Raw genomic sequence first — 18,481 nt, 5'->3', positions numbered from 1 at the left:
CTTCACGAACGATACATTTCCAAAAAAATACGGGAATGGGCGCGATACCGACTAATCAGTTTAGTTTCCTTTGGCGATTAACCCATTAAAGAAAGTGTTTCTTTTTAAACTGTAATCAATTATTTAAATGTCGTGAAATATTCAGGTGAAGGTATTTACCATTTATTTGGTACTTTCCTATTTTCTCACCAAAAAATTTACTTTGAAATGTAGATGCTAAAGATTATTAGTAAAAAAATGTGAGTACCGGTCCGCCAGGTCTTGACATTAGACGAATGTTTTAGAGTATTTTATGTAGTTTCCGAATATATAATTTGATCTTTGCGCGCGACTTTGCAAATATATGAAATTTTTAATTTTCTTAATTTTTGATTTTCAGCTTCTTTTTGCATAATTTCGGGTAAATAATTTTTCGAACAATGTAAAAATCTCACCGGAAAAAGCGAATATTTACACCTAAGTCATTTTATAGTATAAACTTAGTTTTCTGAGAGTGGAAAGCAGGAAACAAGAATTAACCAAAATTCCAACACATTTAATGACTGGGCCCACATTTTTGAGAGTTTTGGAGGTTATAGAGATCCAATCTTCCCCATATGTTATATTTAGGTTTTCCTAATAAAATAAAGACTACAAACGAAATTTCAGCGCAATCGGATGAGATTTAATGTTTCCGCCCACAAGAGTAGAGGGCGTGGCAATTATCCAGCTTTGAAAAATTTCATAATTCTCTATTTCTAAGTAAAACTAGAGCACATTTCATGTTTCAGTGAAATCGGTGCAGGTGTACTATTATTTCCACCTGCCTCCATATAGTCGAAACACTGTGCGCCGTCCCGGCGGCGACGAAATTTCTCAAGTAAAAGTAAACAAAGCCGATTAGGAGGGCAAAGAAACTAGCGGAAGATTCAAATTTCTTAATATTGTGACGAATACTGCGTCAGCTCGAAGCGAACAACAAGAAATGACGTTGTGAAGTTGTACTCTATGGGCCAGTGTTTCAGTGCCAGTTTGAACTTAGTTTAAGTAAACTGGGTTTAAATTGAACAGCTGGCTGACATTTGATTGGCTGATCTTAGTTTAAACCAGCCAGATCGGGCGTTTAAACTGAGTTTAAACCGCGGCTGTGCACTGAAAAACGCCCTATATGTGATCAACTGGAAAGCAAGTTCTTGATCGTGTAACTTCACAGTAACACATTCGCTCGAACTCTTCAGCTATTGGCTGCACTTTTGTGGATTCTGTTTTCTAAGCCATTCACAATGAACTTTGTTGGTGATCCACAAAATCACCAATATTTGTAATCTGCGAATTTTGAATACATTCATCAGTTTGCTCATTGTTGGAAAAATCGAAGCGGCGAATCGGAAAAGTCGTCGGACGTTGCATTTTCCGACAATTAATAGTTATTATTTTTTGTTAAAGGTAATAAGCGATGTGAAAAAACCTTCTTTAGTGCGTGCTTTAAATATATATGTATAAGTGTAAACGCAAATGTAAATAATAACCAGGGAATTTGTAAATAAAGAGCTCGGTCAAGATTGCATTGCATCTTGCTGATGTCTGCAATTGCATGCATAGAAAAAATATATGTGGATGTTGGTGTTGTGAGAAAGTGACTGCATTAGTGGTAGTGGGTACTCGGTTTTTCATTACTCCGTATCGGTGGATAATAAAATGAAAATACTGATATTTACGTTTATCTAGATGCAAATTTATAAAAACAATTTCTTTTCACTAAACAAAAATTGTTAAAATCATTATAAGTGTAACTGCAACACCGAAATAAAGTCAGTCGTGTTAACGGCACCGTTAATTGCATCGCTACTCGTCGGATTGGCATGCATAGTTGAATAGATTGATATGCTACTGCAATATACAACTTTTTTCTATACACCAAGGGTGAAAGTGATGGACATTTTACGAAAAAAAGTCCATTGAATGCTACACAGCGTAGTAAAATAAGTAAATTTTCGATTTGTGGTGAAGAAAATCGTTGGCCGGAAACAGGAAAACGAATAGAAATCTCTATATACATAGATATCTACATACATAAATGTATATATATTTCTTCGTTGTTGCTTAGACTTGTTAATACAAGTCTACATATGTACATATACGTATTAAATTGAGTGCATTTATGATCCAAAATCTTATAAGTATTAATTTATTTTCCAATTTATGCATTTTCCAGATTTACTTTCGTATTAGGTTTTCCCTTCACTTGGCTGATTGTGTCGTAGTTGCTGTTACGTTTATTACCGTTTTGTGAATTGATAACTGCTTTTGGAGCTGCTGCTTTCCACACGTTGCAGTGTGTGCGGCGCGAACATTTGTTGTTGTCCGGTTGCAAGATGACTGACGTCTACGACGGCAACGGTGACTATGCAGCATACAACGACGACGATGACTATGGCAAGCAACGCAAAGGTGGTTGCGTGCCTGGAGTCGATCCTCACAACGGTGATAACTCAAATCATGATCTACACCATCATGTAGGTGGTGTTGTAGTTGGAGGTGGTGTAGCTGGCGGTATGGGAATGGTGGGCGGTGGTGGCGGCATTATAGGAGGCGATGGCGGCCAGTTGAATGATAAGGCCAACGAATACATTCGGGATTGTATGGCGGAAAAAAATCGTATGGATAGAAAGTTTCCAATTGCTGAAAAATTACTGGATTGTGGTGAGTCTTAGCGGTAGCATCGATTTTTTAAAATACAATTTAAATGTATATTTTATATCTTTGAGTGTTTGTGTTTGTTAATTGGCTTTGATTAAAAATTAAAGAATTGTTTCTGCTATCGTAGTAATACCACTAATATAGCAAACATTTTCTTCATTCGTTCTCTCTCAGATATTTTCTTTTTCAAAAGTTTTTATTTAAATTTTTTACTTATGTATTTTATTTGTACATTCGTATTTGTATTTAATTTAATTCTCTTTATTTTTCGTGCTAAATAATTATTTATTTTTTATAATTTTATAACACAACTACCTACATGTCTACACTTCTAACGAGTTTCATATGTAGAATATCTATTAAAAACCCTCAAAATACATATTTAATATAAATTACTACATACTTATGACGATACTATTAATAAATAGCAATAAGTTCATAATACACACTTAGGTAGGTACTTTACTTAATTACGAACATTGTTTAATTTAATTTAACTTTTTCCAGAAATCGAAAAAGTCCAATCTATGGGTCGCATACCGCCGCGGGAACAAAAATATGCGGATATTTACAGAGAAAAACCTTTGCGTGTTTCACAAAAAGTGTTAGTACCAATTAGGGAACATCCCAAGGTAATTTAAGTTTCGGATTGCTTTTCAATGCCATATTAATACCTATGTATATACATTTTATTTCAGTTTAATTTTGTTGGCAAACTATTGGGACCAAAAGGAAATTCACTACGTCGTCTGCAAGAAGAGACGCTCTGCAAAATGACGGTGCTGGGCCGAAATTCGATGCGCGATCGTGCGAAGGAGGAGGAATTGCGTTCATCGAAAGATCCGAAATATGCACATTTGAACAGTGATTTGCATGTGGAAATCTCTACAATTGCTCCACCGGCTGAAGCTTATGCGCGTATTGCTTATGCAATGGCAGAGCTCCGAAAGTACTTAATACCTGATAGTAACGATGTTATACGACAAGAGCAGCTACGAGAATTAATGGACAATACAGGCATTTCTGATGATGTAACCAAGTCGACTTATAAGAAAATGTCACATCAGCAAACTAGCAGTAGTGTAGGTGGTGTTGGAGGAGGTGGAGGCGGCGCTGGAGTTGGTGTTGGTGGGAGTGGCGTTTTGGGTGGTGGTTCATTAGCATCCGTAGGAGGTAGCAGTAATATCGGCATGGGTAAAGGTGCACCACACCATGGATACAGGTAAGTTAATTAAATGGATTGCCGAAAGTAGTGAGAGTTCATTCATGTATACAAATATTTATATATATTTGATAAAAGGACACCACAACCTTCACAAACTTTGCCATTCAGTAAGAATGCTGTTGCACCTAAACAAAAGGTACTCTCAATTTTGGAGAAGGCACGAACAGCCATGGAGGAAACTTATGGGTTGGTTCTCTTACATAAACACTTTGCGAGTGCCTTTCTTTGTTAATGACTTTATTCGAACTCATTGTAGACGCGGCTATGAAGATCCAATCTCATATGAACAACCCTCTTACGATGCATACCCCTATGGACATGGACCTACTACTCACACACATGCTGGGCATGTGCCAAGTAGTACCGGTATAGGAACAGCAAACATGGCACCGCGTGGACCCTACGATGTTTCCGAATATGAAACCGACTACAATAGACGCGACTATTATCCCAACTCTTCGAATTTTGGTGGTGCGTAGCATACTAAATCGATTGAAAAATGCTATTTTTTTTGTCATCCTAATCTATTTTCCATTTTCCAGGTGGTGCTTCGGCCATGCATTCAAATCACAACACTGGCATAAATCCGAGTCATAATCGAAGTCACGTTAACAGGTGAAATATGTTCGCCAGACCACACACAAATGCAAGTATTGTTGCGTCGCACATTACTACAGCCACAGCAGTCACCACCAACACTCCCCCAACCGCCAAAGTCAGTCAGAGTATTACGAACAGTAGCAACAATTATTACAATAACAGCAACAACAACAAATCCACCGCTCCACCCTTACAATCCCTGATTAATAACAATCAGCATAACTCTAGCCTACCACACTACCAAGCCTCGCCCGGCTTGAATGCTGGCGGCGGCGGAGGGAGTGCGAATTCCGTTGGAAAACTTTTAAATTCTGTATCTGGCTTGGGGCTCACCATGCCACAGCAATTAAATTCGAACTCGAAAAATAATCATGCATACCTGTTGCCACACCAACATCAGCAGACAGCGAATACGCTACAACAACACACACCGCAGCAACAGCGGCATCAACAAACCCTCCCACCGCCATCACGTCAATCACACTCTTATGCTCATAATAACAACAACAACAATAATCTTAATCGTAACCTAACTAATAACGTCGTTCCCAACATTTCCACCAATAATCTGCAACAAAAACAAACACAGCAAACATACTCTTCAGCCGCACCTCACACACAACTTCATATGAATGGCGCACCAACTACATCAACAATGGGCGCTACACCACCACTGAAGGCGCAGGCACAGCCACAACATAAACAGCAGCAGCACACGACTGCTATTGCCAACAACAGTAGTAAAATTAATGGTCCAGCTTTGTCAGCAACCAGCATGTTCTTTGTAAGGTACTAGAAGTTGTAGTGTTTGTGTGTAGGATTGCTAACTGGCAATGCATATATACATATGTATATTCACATGTATGCACATTCACACATTTTACGTGCAACAGCATTTCATTAACGCACTGCCTTTCAAACTCTGTAGCTATGCTGTTGTATAGCAAGTTTTTATAATTATATTAATTTCTTTATCTGCATCTGTTTACTTACAGACCAGCAAATCCACCGCTGCACATTGGTGAATTGCCACCATTTGTGCCGGTGCAACTCTTCTAAATTTATTTAAACTTTAAAGGTAGCAGTGTTGGAATAAGGAATGTTTTGATCGTTACCCACAACAACAGCGGAGGAACCTACAGCTGCATTAATAATATTCACAATAATTTCGTTGGTTGCATTCGGTCGCATTCAAATACATACGTGTACACATAGGCGCTTTAACAGAGCTGTTAACATATATATGTTACCGGCCAAACCCGATCTTAGGATAAACTAGTTTTTCCTAGGCTAAACTAGTTCTAACTAGATCCGATACATCCATCCAACGCGGAATCAAGTTGGACGCAACAATATTCTGGACTGCGTAGTTGGAGTTGGACTAATGAGGGTTATTTTTTTGAAGCGCGGCCGAAGGCTGCTTACGCGGAAAGAAGTTCTGCTCAAAAATACTGTGGCGCCTGCTCTAAGCAAAACCAGTTTGTCCTAAGATCGGGTTTGACCGATAACATATACATACATATGCATGCTGCAGATGATACACCATACCAGTGGTGAAATAAAAACAAAAAGGCTAAATAATATACTTTCAGCATTGATCAGCGATATCAAGTATATATAGATTCATATGTGCAAATCAACGAAATAGGGAAAGTTTAAGAAGTTGTAATAAATAGAAAGAGGAAAAACAAAACATGACGTAAAATCAAGCCCACTTGCATACATAAATTGTATTTACATACAGACACATGCATACATATGTAGATGTCCCCGGGATTATGCATAGGAAGCAGATTTAAAAAATAAGCTCTCATAAAAAATGATATTTATATATTTATATTCTTAATGAAACTGATTGCAACAAAAGAAATATGCTAAATATTACAAATAAAAAAAAACTTATTACTAGAAAGGTTTAACAAAAGAGTATAGCGCTTGCGGTGAAGAAATCAAAGATGATGTGAAACATGCAAACAGATACTTTCAAGAGTTTTTCAAATAATTAAATGGGAAAAACTTAACAATGAGATAAAAAAAAAAAATCAGAAATTGTATGTGTTAAAAGCCTATTTATTACATATTTTAAGCTCAAATTGCAAATTAGTAGCTAAAAGTAAAATACTACATATAATGGCATTAAAAAGAAAAAAACCAAAACAAAAATACACGAATAAATAATCTACAATGGCTAATACAAGATAAAATTATGGAAGACATTTAAAAACATGCAAAAATATGGATGTACACAAAGGACATACTTATACATATGCAATGAATGAACTGAATACTGATTTACACATTGTTTTCGCAGAAGGATGGATGGTAACACATATGTTTTATAAAGACACAGTTTAAGTTTTTTTTTTGTTAAATAACAAAATTAACTAAATGTTTATCATTAAAAGTATAGAATCAAAAGATATTTGGGTATTCATCTAGAGCGTGAGCTCGCCCATGCAGGCAACGCAAAATTCTTTTCAACAGGGCAGGTGAGCATTATTGGAGTCATTTATGTCTCCTCTAGAGAAATTCAAAATTATCAAAAAAATCATAGCTTAAGTAGAGTTAATTTTTTCAGTCCTAATTTAGCCGTGGTTAACTTAAAAATAATTTCAGCCCAACACTGTACGCTTAAACTAAATCGGCTCGAAATCAGACTGCATATAGGGGCAATACATTATAGATTTGTTATTAGAATATTAAGTGGATTTCCGTTCTTTAGTTTCTCCGCTTGTAAAGTTGTAATCTAACAGCTGGTGTTAGTTAGTCTTTTTTTTATTTTAGTTGACATTACTATTTTGATTTTATGATTTCAGTCGCAATGCTGCTTGTATGAATGAATACCCAAAATTGTTTAAAAAAAAATGTGACTTAGCACTGAGGAAAATGCCTATATATGCAAAAATATATTTAATTAAAAGAATATTATTGGAGCTTATTGCATTTAGAATTTATGTCAGCAAACATTTGAAAATTTGTTCATGAAAAAATTAAAGGAAAGGAAAGAAAACGAAACGCGTTTTGGCGAATGCCAATATCCATCGCCTAAATAGAATTGGCAAATTTCCTTAGACTTGACTATGTTAAATAAAAATAAGAAAACAAGTTTTTGTTTTTGCAAAAAGTGAGGGACAATGATTACTTTTCTAAAAAATACATACATACATAAATAAATAAAATTACGAAAATTGTTGGAAACAATAAAAAAACAACCACACATTAATATACAATACACATAAATATAGTTTGTAACGAAATCTTAATAAAGCATAAAGTTATTAACTAATATGATACTTACAAGCAAATATAAAATTATAAAAAAATATTGTAACACGTATAAACTTTAAGAATATAAAATTAAACCAAGCAGTCGTTAAATCGATTTTGAAAATATGAATAAATAATACATACGCATACAGTATATATAATGGAAAAAATAATAAAAACGATAATCGCTATATGGATTAATAAAAAAAATCTATGAAAAAAACTAAATACTACTTACGATGATTGCAGCAGTGTTTGGTTTAAAAATTTATAAACTTTCGCAATGAATTGGGATTTAACGCTGAAGAAGGCCAAACAAACGTATTGCACTCTATTTTGGATGGCTTTTACATGAGTCTCGTTTCTTGAATGACGCCTTCTTTTCTGTAAACGTGCTGCACTGTGCAATTAATAATAATTACTCTACGAAAAATAAATGGTATACAATAAAAAAAATACATTAATTAATACAAAAAATGTACAACATATGTTTTCTATTTTTTTTTTTGTGCTTAGAAAACTGGGAGTATGGGCCTGTTCGAGGCGTGTAATAAAAGCGGCAATACTGCAGCAGTGATGAAAGTTTACAAGGTGCCCAACTGATAATACGTTGTTAGAAATCCGTTAATGATTCGCGCAGTACTGCGGTTATGGTTGCAACTCGAACAAGCCCTTTGTATATGTGTTTTCGGAGTTGAGATTACTTTTTTAAATTGTTCTTGTTGCTGTTGTTGTAGCGGTACTCCTAAGGCTCGCCTATTTTACACGTATAGGTGCCCCTTAACGTGCCTGGGCGGTGGCTCCTTATCTAGCAGTGGTCTGTTAGGGTGTTCACTTCTGTGGCACCCAACCAGAAACTGCTTACAAAGCATTTTGTTCTGCTACCTTACGGGGAGCACTTGGGCCTCGCTGTGTAGTTGGTGCTCAGGCGACATCAGAAGGAACCCGGTCGCTGTCCGGAGTGCGGCGTTCTGACAAGTCTGTAGCTTCGTCCAACTAGTCCAAGGCGTCCAAACTGGTGGTACATAATTTAAAAGCGGCAATGCCTTGTATGTTGCCAGCAACGTTTCTTTGTCTTTGCCCCAAGTGCTGCCGGCGAGCGACTTGAGGGGCATAAATGCACAATACTACCAAATCTCGAATTAAAAAAATTCATACGGGGATCGATAGAGATCATTGAGGTGAGTGTAACGATGTATTTTTTTTTTTTGGGAAACAACAACTACAACAATTATTAAAGGTCAAAGTTCAAATTAAGCATTTTCTCAAATTAATATTTCTCGAAAACCTCTTCAAGGAATTGGACAATTTTGATATCATTTGATAGAGAATTTAATTCTCTTTAATTTGTATACATATTTATTTAGCGCTTACGCAGAAAGGTGTTCTCTGCAAAAGGTGTTCAGCGCCTTTTCTTCACAACACAGAAAGAGAATTCTACTTTGTGAGGGTTATAATCCATAAGTGCGGCCGAAGGCCGCCTACGGAGAAAGGTGTTTATACACAAAAACCCTGTATACCTTTTTTCCACATTAATTCCATTTTCGTGAAAACTATAAAAAGGTATATGTATAAATATGTAAAGAGAATTAAATTCTCTATCAAATGACATCAAAATTGTCCAATTCCTTGAAGAGGTTTTCGAGAAATATTAATTTGAGAAAATGCTTAATTTGAACTTTGACCTTTAATAATTGTTGTAGTTGTTGTTTCCCAAAAAAAATAAATATACCGTTATGTTCACCTCAATGGTCTCTATCGATCCTATTTTTTTTTTTTTTAATTCGAGATTTGGTAGTATTGTGCATTTGTTCCTCAACTTTGTTTACATTTTACTCAAAACTGTCAAATTTAGTTCTATTTCTATTATAATTTTAATATTAATTTCTTTTACTTTTAATATTTAAAGTCAAAAATCTGATCTGAATGTTCTTTGCTTTGGGTTTTCATTTCCTACCCGGCCTGTCTATAAGCAAAAATAGTCACCTCGACTGTGTTGTGTCTCAGATGTCCAGGTTGCCGTACAACTTTGCCATTGTACCGTAACCGACTTTAACAGTCGGTTTATCTTTTCGGACTAAAACCTGAAAAATGTCAAAATGCAAGAGCGTAAGCAAAATGCGCTCACTAAAAGAGAATAATAGGAAAAGTAAAGGAACGCAAAAAACCAAATTTTTATTCCAAATAAGAATAAAATTTATGTACAAAACACATTCACACAAGCACAAGCACAATAAACACTTACTATATCAATTATTTTTTGCCTCCTTCCACCTTCAATTCACTTTTTTACTTCTTTAATTTCCGTTAATTCAAATTCAGTTGAGTTTGACACTTTTCAAGATTTTAGTTGCGATCCCGTACGAGTCCGGACTAGTCAGAATCAGTCAGATTTTACTGGAAATCGATCCCGTACTCGGTTCTCTGACTATTGAGAGGACAAAAAAAGATAGTAAATACGGTTCTCTCTCTGTCAGAAGTTACCAGTTTTAGTCCGAGAATTTTTTGCTGGTAAATTCTGGTAAATGTGTCAAACGATCAGCTGTAGTGTGTTTGGCAACCAAATTAGGTTTGTTCGTCGAGCAAAAAATTTGTACGAATTTGTACGAATTATCACGATTTTTGCCCAAATCGCGTTCGTGCAGACCAAAAAATTATCCAACACTCAAAAATTGTGAGAGCAAAGTGACAGTTCTCTTGGAGAGAAGTTGCAAATTCTTGCTGGAAAAAATTTTGCCAGCAAGAATTTGCAAACAGGAAAAACATGTGGTTGTGGCGCATGGTTGCATTTTTGTCTACAATAATTTGAATAAATTAGTTTGTTAAATTTAAAAATTTATAAACACGAGCGATTTTTTTATGAAAAAAGGAAGTAAATAATTGGACTTCAGTCAACTTTAACATAACCTCCAAATTTTGGTTGTAAATATTTGCTTATTTCTTATGTAAACACACTCAGCTAGCACATGTAAATAACCAAAAATACTTCAAAATTCATTAGAATCAACTTGATCAAGTAATTAAATACTTTTCAACATGAATTAGCAGAGTGAACTTTTTCTTTTGTTTACAATTTGGTTGCCAAACACACTACAGCTCATCGTTTGACACATTTACCAGAATTTACCAGCAAAAAATCTTCGGACTAAAATTGGTAACTTTTGACAGAGAGAGGACCTTTTTCACTCTCTTTTTTGTCCTCTCAATAGTCAGAGAACCGAGTACGGGATCGCTTTCCAGTAAAATCTGATTCCTTCCAGTAATTCTGACTAGTCCGGACTTGTACGGGATCGCAACTAATATTCGGTAGTGATAGGCCTTATTCCGTCTCCGGTCCGAACTTACCATTTGCTACCATATTTTATTTGAAATCGATACCGTACTCGTTGTGAGCATATTTTTCATATTTAGTATCTCAGAAGTTGTTCGTCCATAGGGCTACATTTGCTACGTATTCTTCTGCTCAGGGCTGGCATCGAGTCAAACCCAAGGCCAGAAACACCTTCTGTGTATGCCAGAGACGACTACACCACAACTCCACCTCATTCAAGTGCAATTCTTGCGACGGGTGGAGTCACCTCAGAGTCTGCTCAGGCCTACGAACTCATCCGAGGTGCGTGGACCTCATCATTTGTGGCCCCATGCTGCTCAAAAAGAGCAGTCTTCACGGCTGACACCAGTCCAACTGAGCAGCTCAACACAAACACCACAGCACCACAACACAACAACACAATAGACCACACCACAACCACGACAGATCACACAACAGACACAACCGCACTACCACCCACATGCCGCCGCCAACCACGACAGTCAAGTGCAACATCTGCCTTGGCTGGTGCCACTTTAGGGCATGTTCAGGTCTGCGCATCACGCGAGATTGGACGAGGAAGTTCGAGGGTCCGTGTTGCGCTGCTCGTTCGCCAATCCAAAATGCGACACCACCCACTAGTACCACAGGGCGGCATCCTCCACAGCCACGCACACAGCCAATGTCGGCAAGGCAACACACATCCCTCACACCCCGCATAACAACACGTCTCCCGAAGTACATGAAGCTCCTTCAATTTAACTGTAACGGGCTTCAGAGCAAGATCGAGGAGATAACCGTCTTCATTGGAACGCATGGTATATTGATAGCTGCTGCCCAAGAGACGAAGCTGCACAGCAATTAAACGTGTCACCAGCTGCCAGACAGGATATCACCCTGATATAGGTGCGCTCCTCAGAGGTGAAAACCGTATGGTAGTTGGTGACTTTAATTCGCACCACGATCTTTGGCATTTAAGCCTGTCAAACGAGCGTAGGGCAACAGACTTGGCTGAGCAGATAGACGATTCGACACTCGGCACAATGAATGACGACGCACCTACCGGGATAATGGGCAGCTGCTGCAGCACGCCAGACAATAATAGTGAGCGCTGGTCTCATAAACAGCGTATCATGGCGACCTATGTAGACTTTGGCATTAAACCATCTACCCATAGTCATCTCGATCGATAAACCAACCGACTTTGCTTTCGAGGGACATCTACATTGGTGAACGTAAGTTCCGCAGGGTTAGCACTGCTGCTGCAGCTCGCTTCGTACTGCCAGGATGCTTTACGGACCTCCGTTCAAACTTTCCTGCTGAACCGGCTGTTTTAGCCGATGAGCGTGACAACCTTCGTCAGGCCGATACCGGAAATCCCCGTATCAGGGATATCAACGCGGAGATTCGGCAGCTTGTGAACGTACATAAACGGAAAAAGTGGGAAGAGCATCTGAAAACTTGAAATTTTGCCGCTGGTGTCAACCGTGAGGTTACTGTCCAATCCGACGAAGCAGGGTAACAGGGTCGAAATTTCTTTCGGTGACCATGCTTCTTCAGACCCAGAGCGATGCGTGAGCTATTTTAGCCGGCAGTTCACCGCAACCGTCCCTGTGAGAGAACTATTCTAGTAGCGTTGGACCTGTCAAAGGCGTTTGACACCGTCAGCCACTCCACGCTGCTATAAGACATAGAGGCCTCTTCTCTCCCACAGAGGCTCAAATGGTCGTCGGCGAATTATCTAAGTGGTCAAAACTCGTCAGTTATGTTTAGAGACAAATCGAGTAAACCTAGAAAACTAAAACAGGGGGTTCCACAAGGTGGTGTCCTTTCCTCATTACTGTTTAACTACTACATTTCAAATCGCCCTCAAACACCAGAGGGAGTCTCGATTGTCTCCTATGCTGACGGTTGTTCGATAATGGCGACTGGGAATGAATTGATGACTTGTGTTCGAAAGTAAACGGATATCTCTCCGAGCTTTCTCGCTTCTTCACTGCTAGGAGCCTAACCCTCTCCCTAAATTAATGTGAATCGAAAAAAGGAAAAAAATCGAAGCATATTTTAGCGGACTAGATTGTAAATTTATAAAACAAATAGGAGTAGATCTACTGCGATCGGAGCGACATCCGAACGCTGATGATAGCTGTGGGGGTGGTGAAATACAAAATTGTTTGCAATTTGTTCGAAAGGACTTTTTTAGAATTCCTTGTAAATTAATTTTAAAATATTTAAAAATCCAACCGAAAAGTGTCTAAAAACTAACTTTAAATTTAAAATAAAAATAGTTATTTGTGCCTTGTACCGTTTTGTACCAGTTGAGCGAAAGCCATGACTTCATCAGAGTAAATACATATGTATGTACATATAAACTCAAACTACTCCCAAGGATTAAACAAAGCAGCAACAGGGCGGACAGAAAAATGAGTGTACGTGGCAACAGTGAGAACTGCGTGGAGGAGCCTGTTGCGCCGGAATGGCTATCGAAATTAGAAAGCCGCCGTGAGAATTTGCAACGCTCCACAAAGTTGAGTCACGAAGTGGGTGCTGGTGCGCCCTGTGGAGAATGTGGAGATAAATGCCCTGGGTTGGATTTGCATTTTTGGCGTAAAGTATGCCGTAATTGCAAATGTCGTAAGGATCAGCACAAATGTGTGGATGATGACCTGTCATCATGGGCACAGTTTGAAATTTTGGGACAAATCTGTTCAAAACCAGCTTGTAAGTAGTCGATGTTATCTGCATTCTCAATCATATATGAGTATACTAATGTATATAAAGTGTGTATGTAAATTATAGTAAGGAAATGTTAAGTTAGCGTCTTTAATTAACATTAGATATTTCTTTCATTCGCAGTCATTAAGATTAAAGCGCTTGCAAGCCAACCCGTACAAGTAGATTGGGTGCCACCGAACACCACGCCAGATGTTGTTTCCGATTATATGGAAAAATTGGGTGCTACCAAAGTGCCAGTTGTGGGCAGTGATGCTGCTCAAAAACGTAAGCAACAATTGGAATTCCAAGTGCCGCCACATGATCTGAATGCTGCACTATGTGACAATCTGAGCGAAGCCGAAGCCGCACAACTACAGCAATATGTAGTGAAGATTAGAGAAAATTGCGTTGGCCAGGGAGTCGTTGTACGCATCGGTAATATGGGCATCGGTTTTGTTGAATATATAACACCGCAACAACAAAATATTTCTAACATGGATGCATACACACTGCCAATGAACATTCAACAAATACCATTAAATGCTGCCCTAAGTAGCGAAACAAGTGAAATATCCTTCCACTCACCGGTACCGGTCAAAAGTCTGGCTCATGCACGTTATAGCGCTCAAATGCGGCAGGAAACGCCCGCAAGGAAACTTAAATTCGGCACTCTATGCAATTTGGCAAGTGTATGTGGGTTGCCAGTAAATGTTGATTACGATAAAGATACTGTTTTCGCTCAAATACTTCATTCCGAACCACTTAAAAAGGCCATGGAAAATAAAAGTAAAGGCTTGGCCACTTTACCTGTAGTAATTTCACAAGCGCATATGTTGCCAGATTTCATGAATGCGTCAATTTTGAGTTCAGCCACAAAGCAGAAGCTTAAAGACATAGGTGTCAATGTAAAGGCGGTGCAAAGTGCCTTACTGAATAGCCCATTTTATGATGCACTTTATGACACATTAAAACAAAATGATATAAAATTCGCCGAGTGTCGCGTCTTAGGCCCCATACAGGAGCTCAGAGAGGAGGTGCTAGTGAACAAACCAGTAGCCGAGGAGCTCAGTAGTTTTGTATCTCAACTGCCAAACAGCCCTGCTATTATGTATACAAGTCCCATAGATACTGGTTTAGGAAAGCCGGGACTTAGTGGTTCCAACAGTAACGATTCAGGCTTTGGTTCTAAGGCCTCAACACCGGTGGGTAGCGTTGACACGGTGGCAGGGGGTTTACCAAGTGCCTTTCAACAAATACGCATTGCTAACAATGTAGCAAAAGGTATGTAAATACAAAAATACTTAGAAAATATCCTTCTATCTTCTTTATTATATTGCAGAACCTCCACCAGTTGTGAAATGTCGTGATTGCGCCAAGCCCATAGCACTTGGTGATGTCGCTGTAAAAGCAGAACGTGCTGGTAAAGAAATAGCCTGGCACCCCGAGTGTTTCAAATGCTATACATGCCGTGAGCTGTTGGCGGATTTGGTGTATTTCTTTCACGGTGGCCAAGTTTATTGCGGTCGTGATTTAGCTATTAATTTGAAGATACCGCGTTGCAAGGCTTGCGATGAATTAATCTTCACAAAAGAGTACACTGCCGCCGAAGGTGCTACTTTTCATATTAAACATTTTTGCTGCTATCACTGTGACACACCGCTGGCTGGGCAACAGTACATACCAGACGAAAAGACTAATATGCCGTTATGCTTGAAATGTTACAACGATTTTTTTGCGGCCACTTGCGAACGTTGCAATCGGCAAATCGAACCTACCGATCAAGGTGTTGCTTGGGGTGATGTGCATTGGCACAGCAACTGCTTTATTTGTGCAGGTGTTGATTGTGGCAAATCGTTGATCGGTGGTCGCTTTTGCGTGAAACAGAGAATGCCTTTTTGCAGCCCAGCATGTGTTAGAAGTATTATATGAAACAATGTTTGATATAGAACTTAGTATTTACTATAACATAAGTATTTAGCACAAGACGAACAATGACATAATTCCTATTTAAAAATGCATAATATACATAAATATTTTTATATACTGTATTTTTTCAAAAGTATGCCAGTTTACTTATTGTATTTGCACGCTTTGAGGTGTCACGAAATAAACTTATACACTTTTTAAATGTGAGCCTGAAGTTTTACATATGTGTGTAGGGGTTTAAAGGTCAGTACTTTAACGAAGTAAAATTTAAATTGCTTTAAATTGCTGTCTTTGCCAGCGCGCATTAAATGTTTATTCACTGAACCTGTACATTGTACAGGTCCGCCAGATACCAGAATTGAAAATCAAGAAGTAAGAACGGAGTACCACTCCGTGACTTTCCTGATTTTAGAGGATGACCACCAGAGGGAGTCTCCATCATCTTTTGTGCTGACGATATCTCGATAATGGCGTCCAGAAATGAAATTAATGACTTGTGGTCGAAAGTAAACGGTTACCTCCCCCAACTTTCTTGTTTTTTTTTTCACTGCAAGGACCCTAACCCTCACCCCTAAGAAATCCTCTGCAAACCTTTTCACCATCTGGACGAAAGAGGTCAGACCACAGCATTCCCAAGACAGCCGGAGGAGGTGAAAACCGAATGGTAGTAGGTGTCTTCAACGCCTACCACGATCGTTCGCAATCAAGCCTGGCAAATGTGTGTTGGGGAAACCTATTGGCTGAGCAGATAGACGATTCGACACTTTGCACCATGAACGACCACGCCCCCACCAGGATTGTGGGCAGCTGCAGCAGCTCGCCAGCCTTTCTTATACCCACAGACATACACGCCAGTTCGGCAGGGTAGTCACTGCCGCAGGGGCTCGCTTCATACAACATCGCGGAAGTCTGCCCAAATTTCCCGGCAAAAGCAGCTGTTCTAGCAAATGAGCGTGACCACCTACGCCAGGTTGATCCCGGCAATCCTCGCCTGAAGGACCTTAAAAATTTTTTTTTTTTGGGTACCCTTTGATAGCCTGGTCTCCTTCTCCGCCTTCTGATGTCGCCTGAGCACCACCTACACAGCGAGGTCCAAATGCTTTCCGTAAGGGAGCATATCATAATGCTCTGTAAGTAGTTTCTGGTGGGGTGCCACAGAAGCGAACACCCTAACAGACCTTTGCTAGGGGAGGAGCCTTCGCCGACACATCAGGGGGCACCTATTCATTTATAAGGACGCGGTACAGACATATATCGACCAACCACTGGACCTGGCTACGTTACGACGAGCGATCAACGGCATTCATAGGGAATCGATCACCACTTACCTTGATTCTCGACCTATGAATGCCGTAACTGGAGCCCAATCACCACCCGTAGAAGAGACGGAGCTTCAACTGCCAAGAGAGACCCGCCTTACCCCGGCCCACTTACGGTCTGGATATTGTAGTCGCCTCAACAGCTACCTGTCGAGACTCGACCCCAATATCCCCAATGAGTGTCCTCTTCACATGTTAGCTTAATCCCACTCAACTAGCACCACTCTCCCTCTGGTCCAATCCAGTCGGAATGGCACACTTCCCAGGCCTCCCGTTAGTTGAACTTGACAACAAGGATTGGAGGATGAACTGGCAACCGGCACAAAGCACGAGAGCGCTTGGTGCCACTTAAATGCTGACAGTCCTTAAGGTGTGGCCATCATCCGCGACTTGCAAGGCGATTGGGCGGTAGATGATTAACTACACAGCGACAATGCGGATGAAAATTTCAATAACTACATGTTCTGCGTGAGGCCATAGTCGCTACTTAAACACCTCTCGTCGTATATTTACCATTACACCAGAAAACTAAAGGTCAGCGCCTGCACACGCTCTAAGCTTCCCTAAACTCAGTCTCTTCGAGTCGGATAAATTACGTGTTGACAATCGACAAGAGTCCTGGAGGCGCTGACTACTGCTGTTACTAAAACAACATCTTTGTGATTCCCTAAAGCGTTGAAGACTGGAAACTGAAGGCCTTTGTCCGAATGTAAATTATGCTATTGGTTTATTTCTGTCCGGAGAGATTTCTGTTAGCATGTTACTCAGGAAGCACCGCTTCGCCTAGGGGGAAATTGTACAGGACATTCGCAATCATAGTGAATTACACCTGGAAGGCTTAAACCGCTTGCTTTACGAAGTTATTTGGTAGGAGGATAAATATGGACTTCCGCGCGAGATGAGGTCAATCCTGGCTTAGCTGTGATCTGACTGCTATAGTTTGTAGGCTTAATAAATCCAGAGCAGGATGGGAAAGATGACCAAGCAGGCAATTTGTGGAAAAAGGGATGTTAAAATAACAATTCCTGTGAGTCGCTAATTTCTAAAAAAAAATCTTGAAAAATAAAAAAGCAAAAAAAGTTTAATAAAAAGAATTAAAACAAAATGAAGTGCAATGCAAAAATTGATTAAAAAGTAATGAAAAATAAAATGATGTTATACAACGCAAAATAAAATGAAAAATTAAAATACAATATAAAAAAGGTATAAAGTTACAAATATAAAATTAAATAAAAAGTCTAAAAATAAATAAATAAAATAAAATGATAAAATATAAAAAAATTAAATTAAATTAAAAATAAATATAAATATAGTTAGACGTAATGAAACAAATTAAAATAATAAAAGATATACATTTATGAAAATAAAATAAATAAAATATTAAAAAATTTAAAAAAGTATAACAAAATAAAGTAATAGAAAATTCAATAAAATGAAATA

At 38.7% G+C, this 18,481-nt stretch overlaps 3 protein-coding genes across 4 annotated transcripts; all 3 read left to right on the top strand.

The window, feature by feature from the left end:
- Positions 1–1,319: 1,319 nt before the first annotated feature.
- Positions 1,320–4,907, top strand: LOC108366063 (KH domain-containing, RNA-binding, signal transduction-associated protein 3-like). Of its 2 annotated transcripts, none has more exons than XM_017620376.1 (7): positions 1,320–1,425; positions 2,195–2,682; positions 3,187–3,311; positions 3,378–3,901; positions 3,980–4,090; positions 4,161–4,375; positions 4,447–4,907. In XM_017620376.1, the coding sequence occupies exons 2-7, from the start codon at positions 2,355–2,357 to the stop codon at positions 4,521–4,523; spliced, it is 1,380 nt and encodes a 459-aa protein (XP_017475865.1). In that variant the 5' UTR covers positions 1,320–1,425; positions 2,195–2,354; the 3' UTR covers positions 4,524–4,907. The 2 variants fall into 2 exon arrangements, with proteins under 2 accessions (XP_017475865.1, XP_017475930.1); XM_017620441.1 differs by lacking the exon at positions 1,320–1,425 and adding an exon at positions 1,478–2,058 and having other exon boundaries at positions 4,447–4,523.
- Positions 4,527–5,563, top strand: LOC108363919 (myb-like protein AA). Its single transcript, XM_017617483.1, has 2 exons — positions 4,527–5,293; positions 5,500–5,563. Exons 1-2 carry the CDS (start codon positions 4,527–4,529, stop codon positions 5,561–5,563), a joined length of 831 nt encoding a protein of 276 aa, XP_017472972.1.
- Positions 5,564–13,299: 7,736 nt separating this feature from the next.
- Tes (testin LIM domain protein) lies at positions 13,300–15,928 on the top strand. Its single transcript, XM_017620262.1, has 3 exons — positions 13,300–13,802; positions 13,938–15,077; positions 15,136–15,928. Exons 1-3 carry the CDS (start codon positions 13,505–13,507, stop codon positions 15,723–15,725), a joined length of 2,028 nt encoding a protein of 675 aa, XP_017475751.1. The 5' UTR covers positions 13,300–13,504; the 3' UTR covers positions 15,726–15,928.
- The last annotated feature ends 2,553 nt before the right edge of the window (positions 15,929–18,481 follow it).

The sequence above is a fragment of the Rhagoletis zephyria genome, unplaced genomic scaffold (assembly GCF_001687245.7).
Source record: "Rhagoletis zephyria isolate East Lansing unplaced genomic scaffold, Rhagoletis_zephyria_1.1 Rzeph_scaffold_00002, whole genome shotgun sequence".
NCBI lineage: Eukaryota > Metazoa > Arthropoda > Insecta > Diptera > Tephritidae > Rhagoletis > Rhagoletis zephyria.
This window is presented reverse-complemented; position numbering and strand designations above follow the sequence as displayed.

Coding starts and splice junctions, on each gene's coding strand:
- LOC108366063 (XM_017620376.1), top strand. CDS start 2,355: ATGACTGACGTCTACGACGGCAACGGTGACTATGCAGCATACAACGAC. Junction 2,683..3,186: donor TGAAAAATTACTGGATTGTG/GTGAGTCTTAGC, acceptor AACTTTTTCCAG/AAATCGAAAAAGTCCAATCT. Junction 3,902..3,979: donor GCACCACACCATGGATACAG/GTAAGTTAATTA, acceptor ATTTGATAAAAG/GACACCACAACCTTCACAAA.
- LOC108363919 (XM_017617483.1), top strand. CDS start 4,527: ATGTTCGCCAGACCACACACAAATGCAAGTATTGTTGCGTCGCACATT. Junction 5,294..5,499: donor ACCAGCATGTTCTTTGTAAG/GTACTAGAAGTT, acceptor GTTTACTTACAG/ACCAGCAAATCCACCGCTGC.
- Tes (XM_017620262.1), top strand. CDS start 13,505: ATGAGTGTACGTGGCAACAGTGAGAACTGCGTGGAGGAGCCTGTTGCG. Junction 13,803..13,937: donor AATCTGTTCAAAACCAGCTT/GTAAGTAGTCGA, acceptor TTTCATTCGCAG/TCATTAAGATTAAAGCGCTT. Junction 15,078..15,135: donor TGCTAACAATGTAGCAAAAG/GTATGTAAATAC, acceptor ATTATATTGCAG/AACCTCCACCAGTTGTGAAA.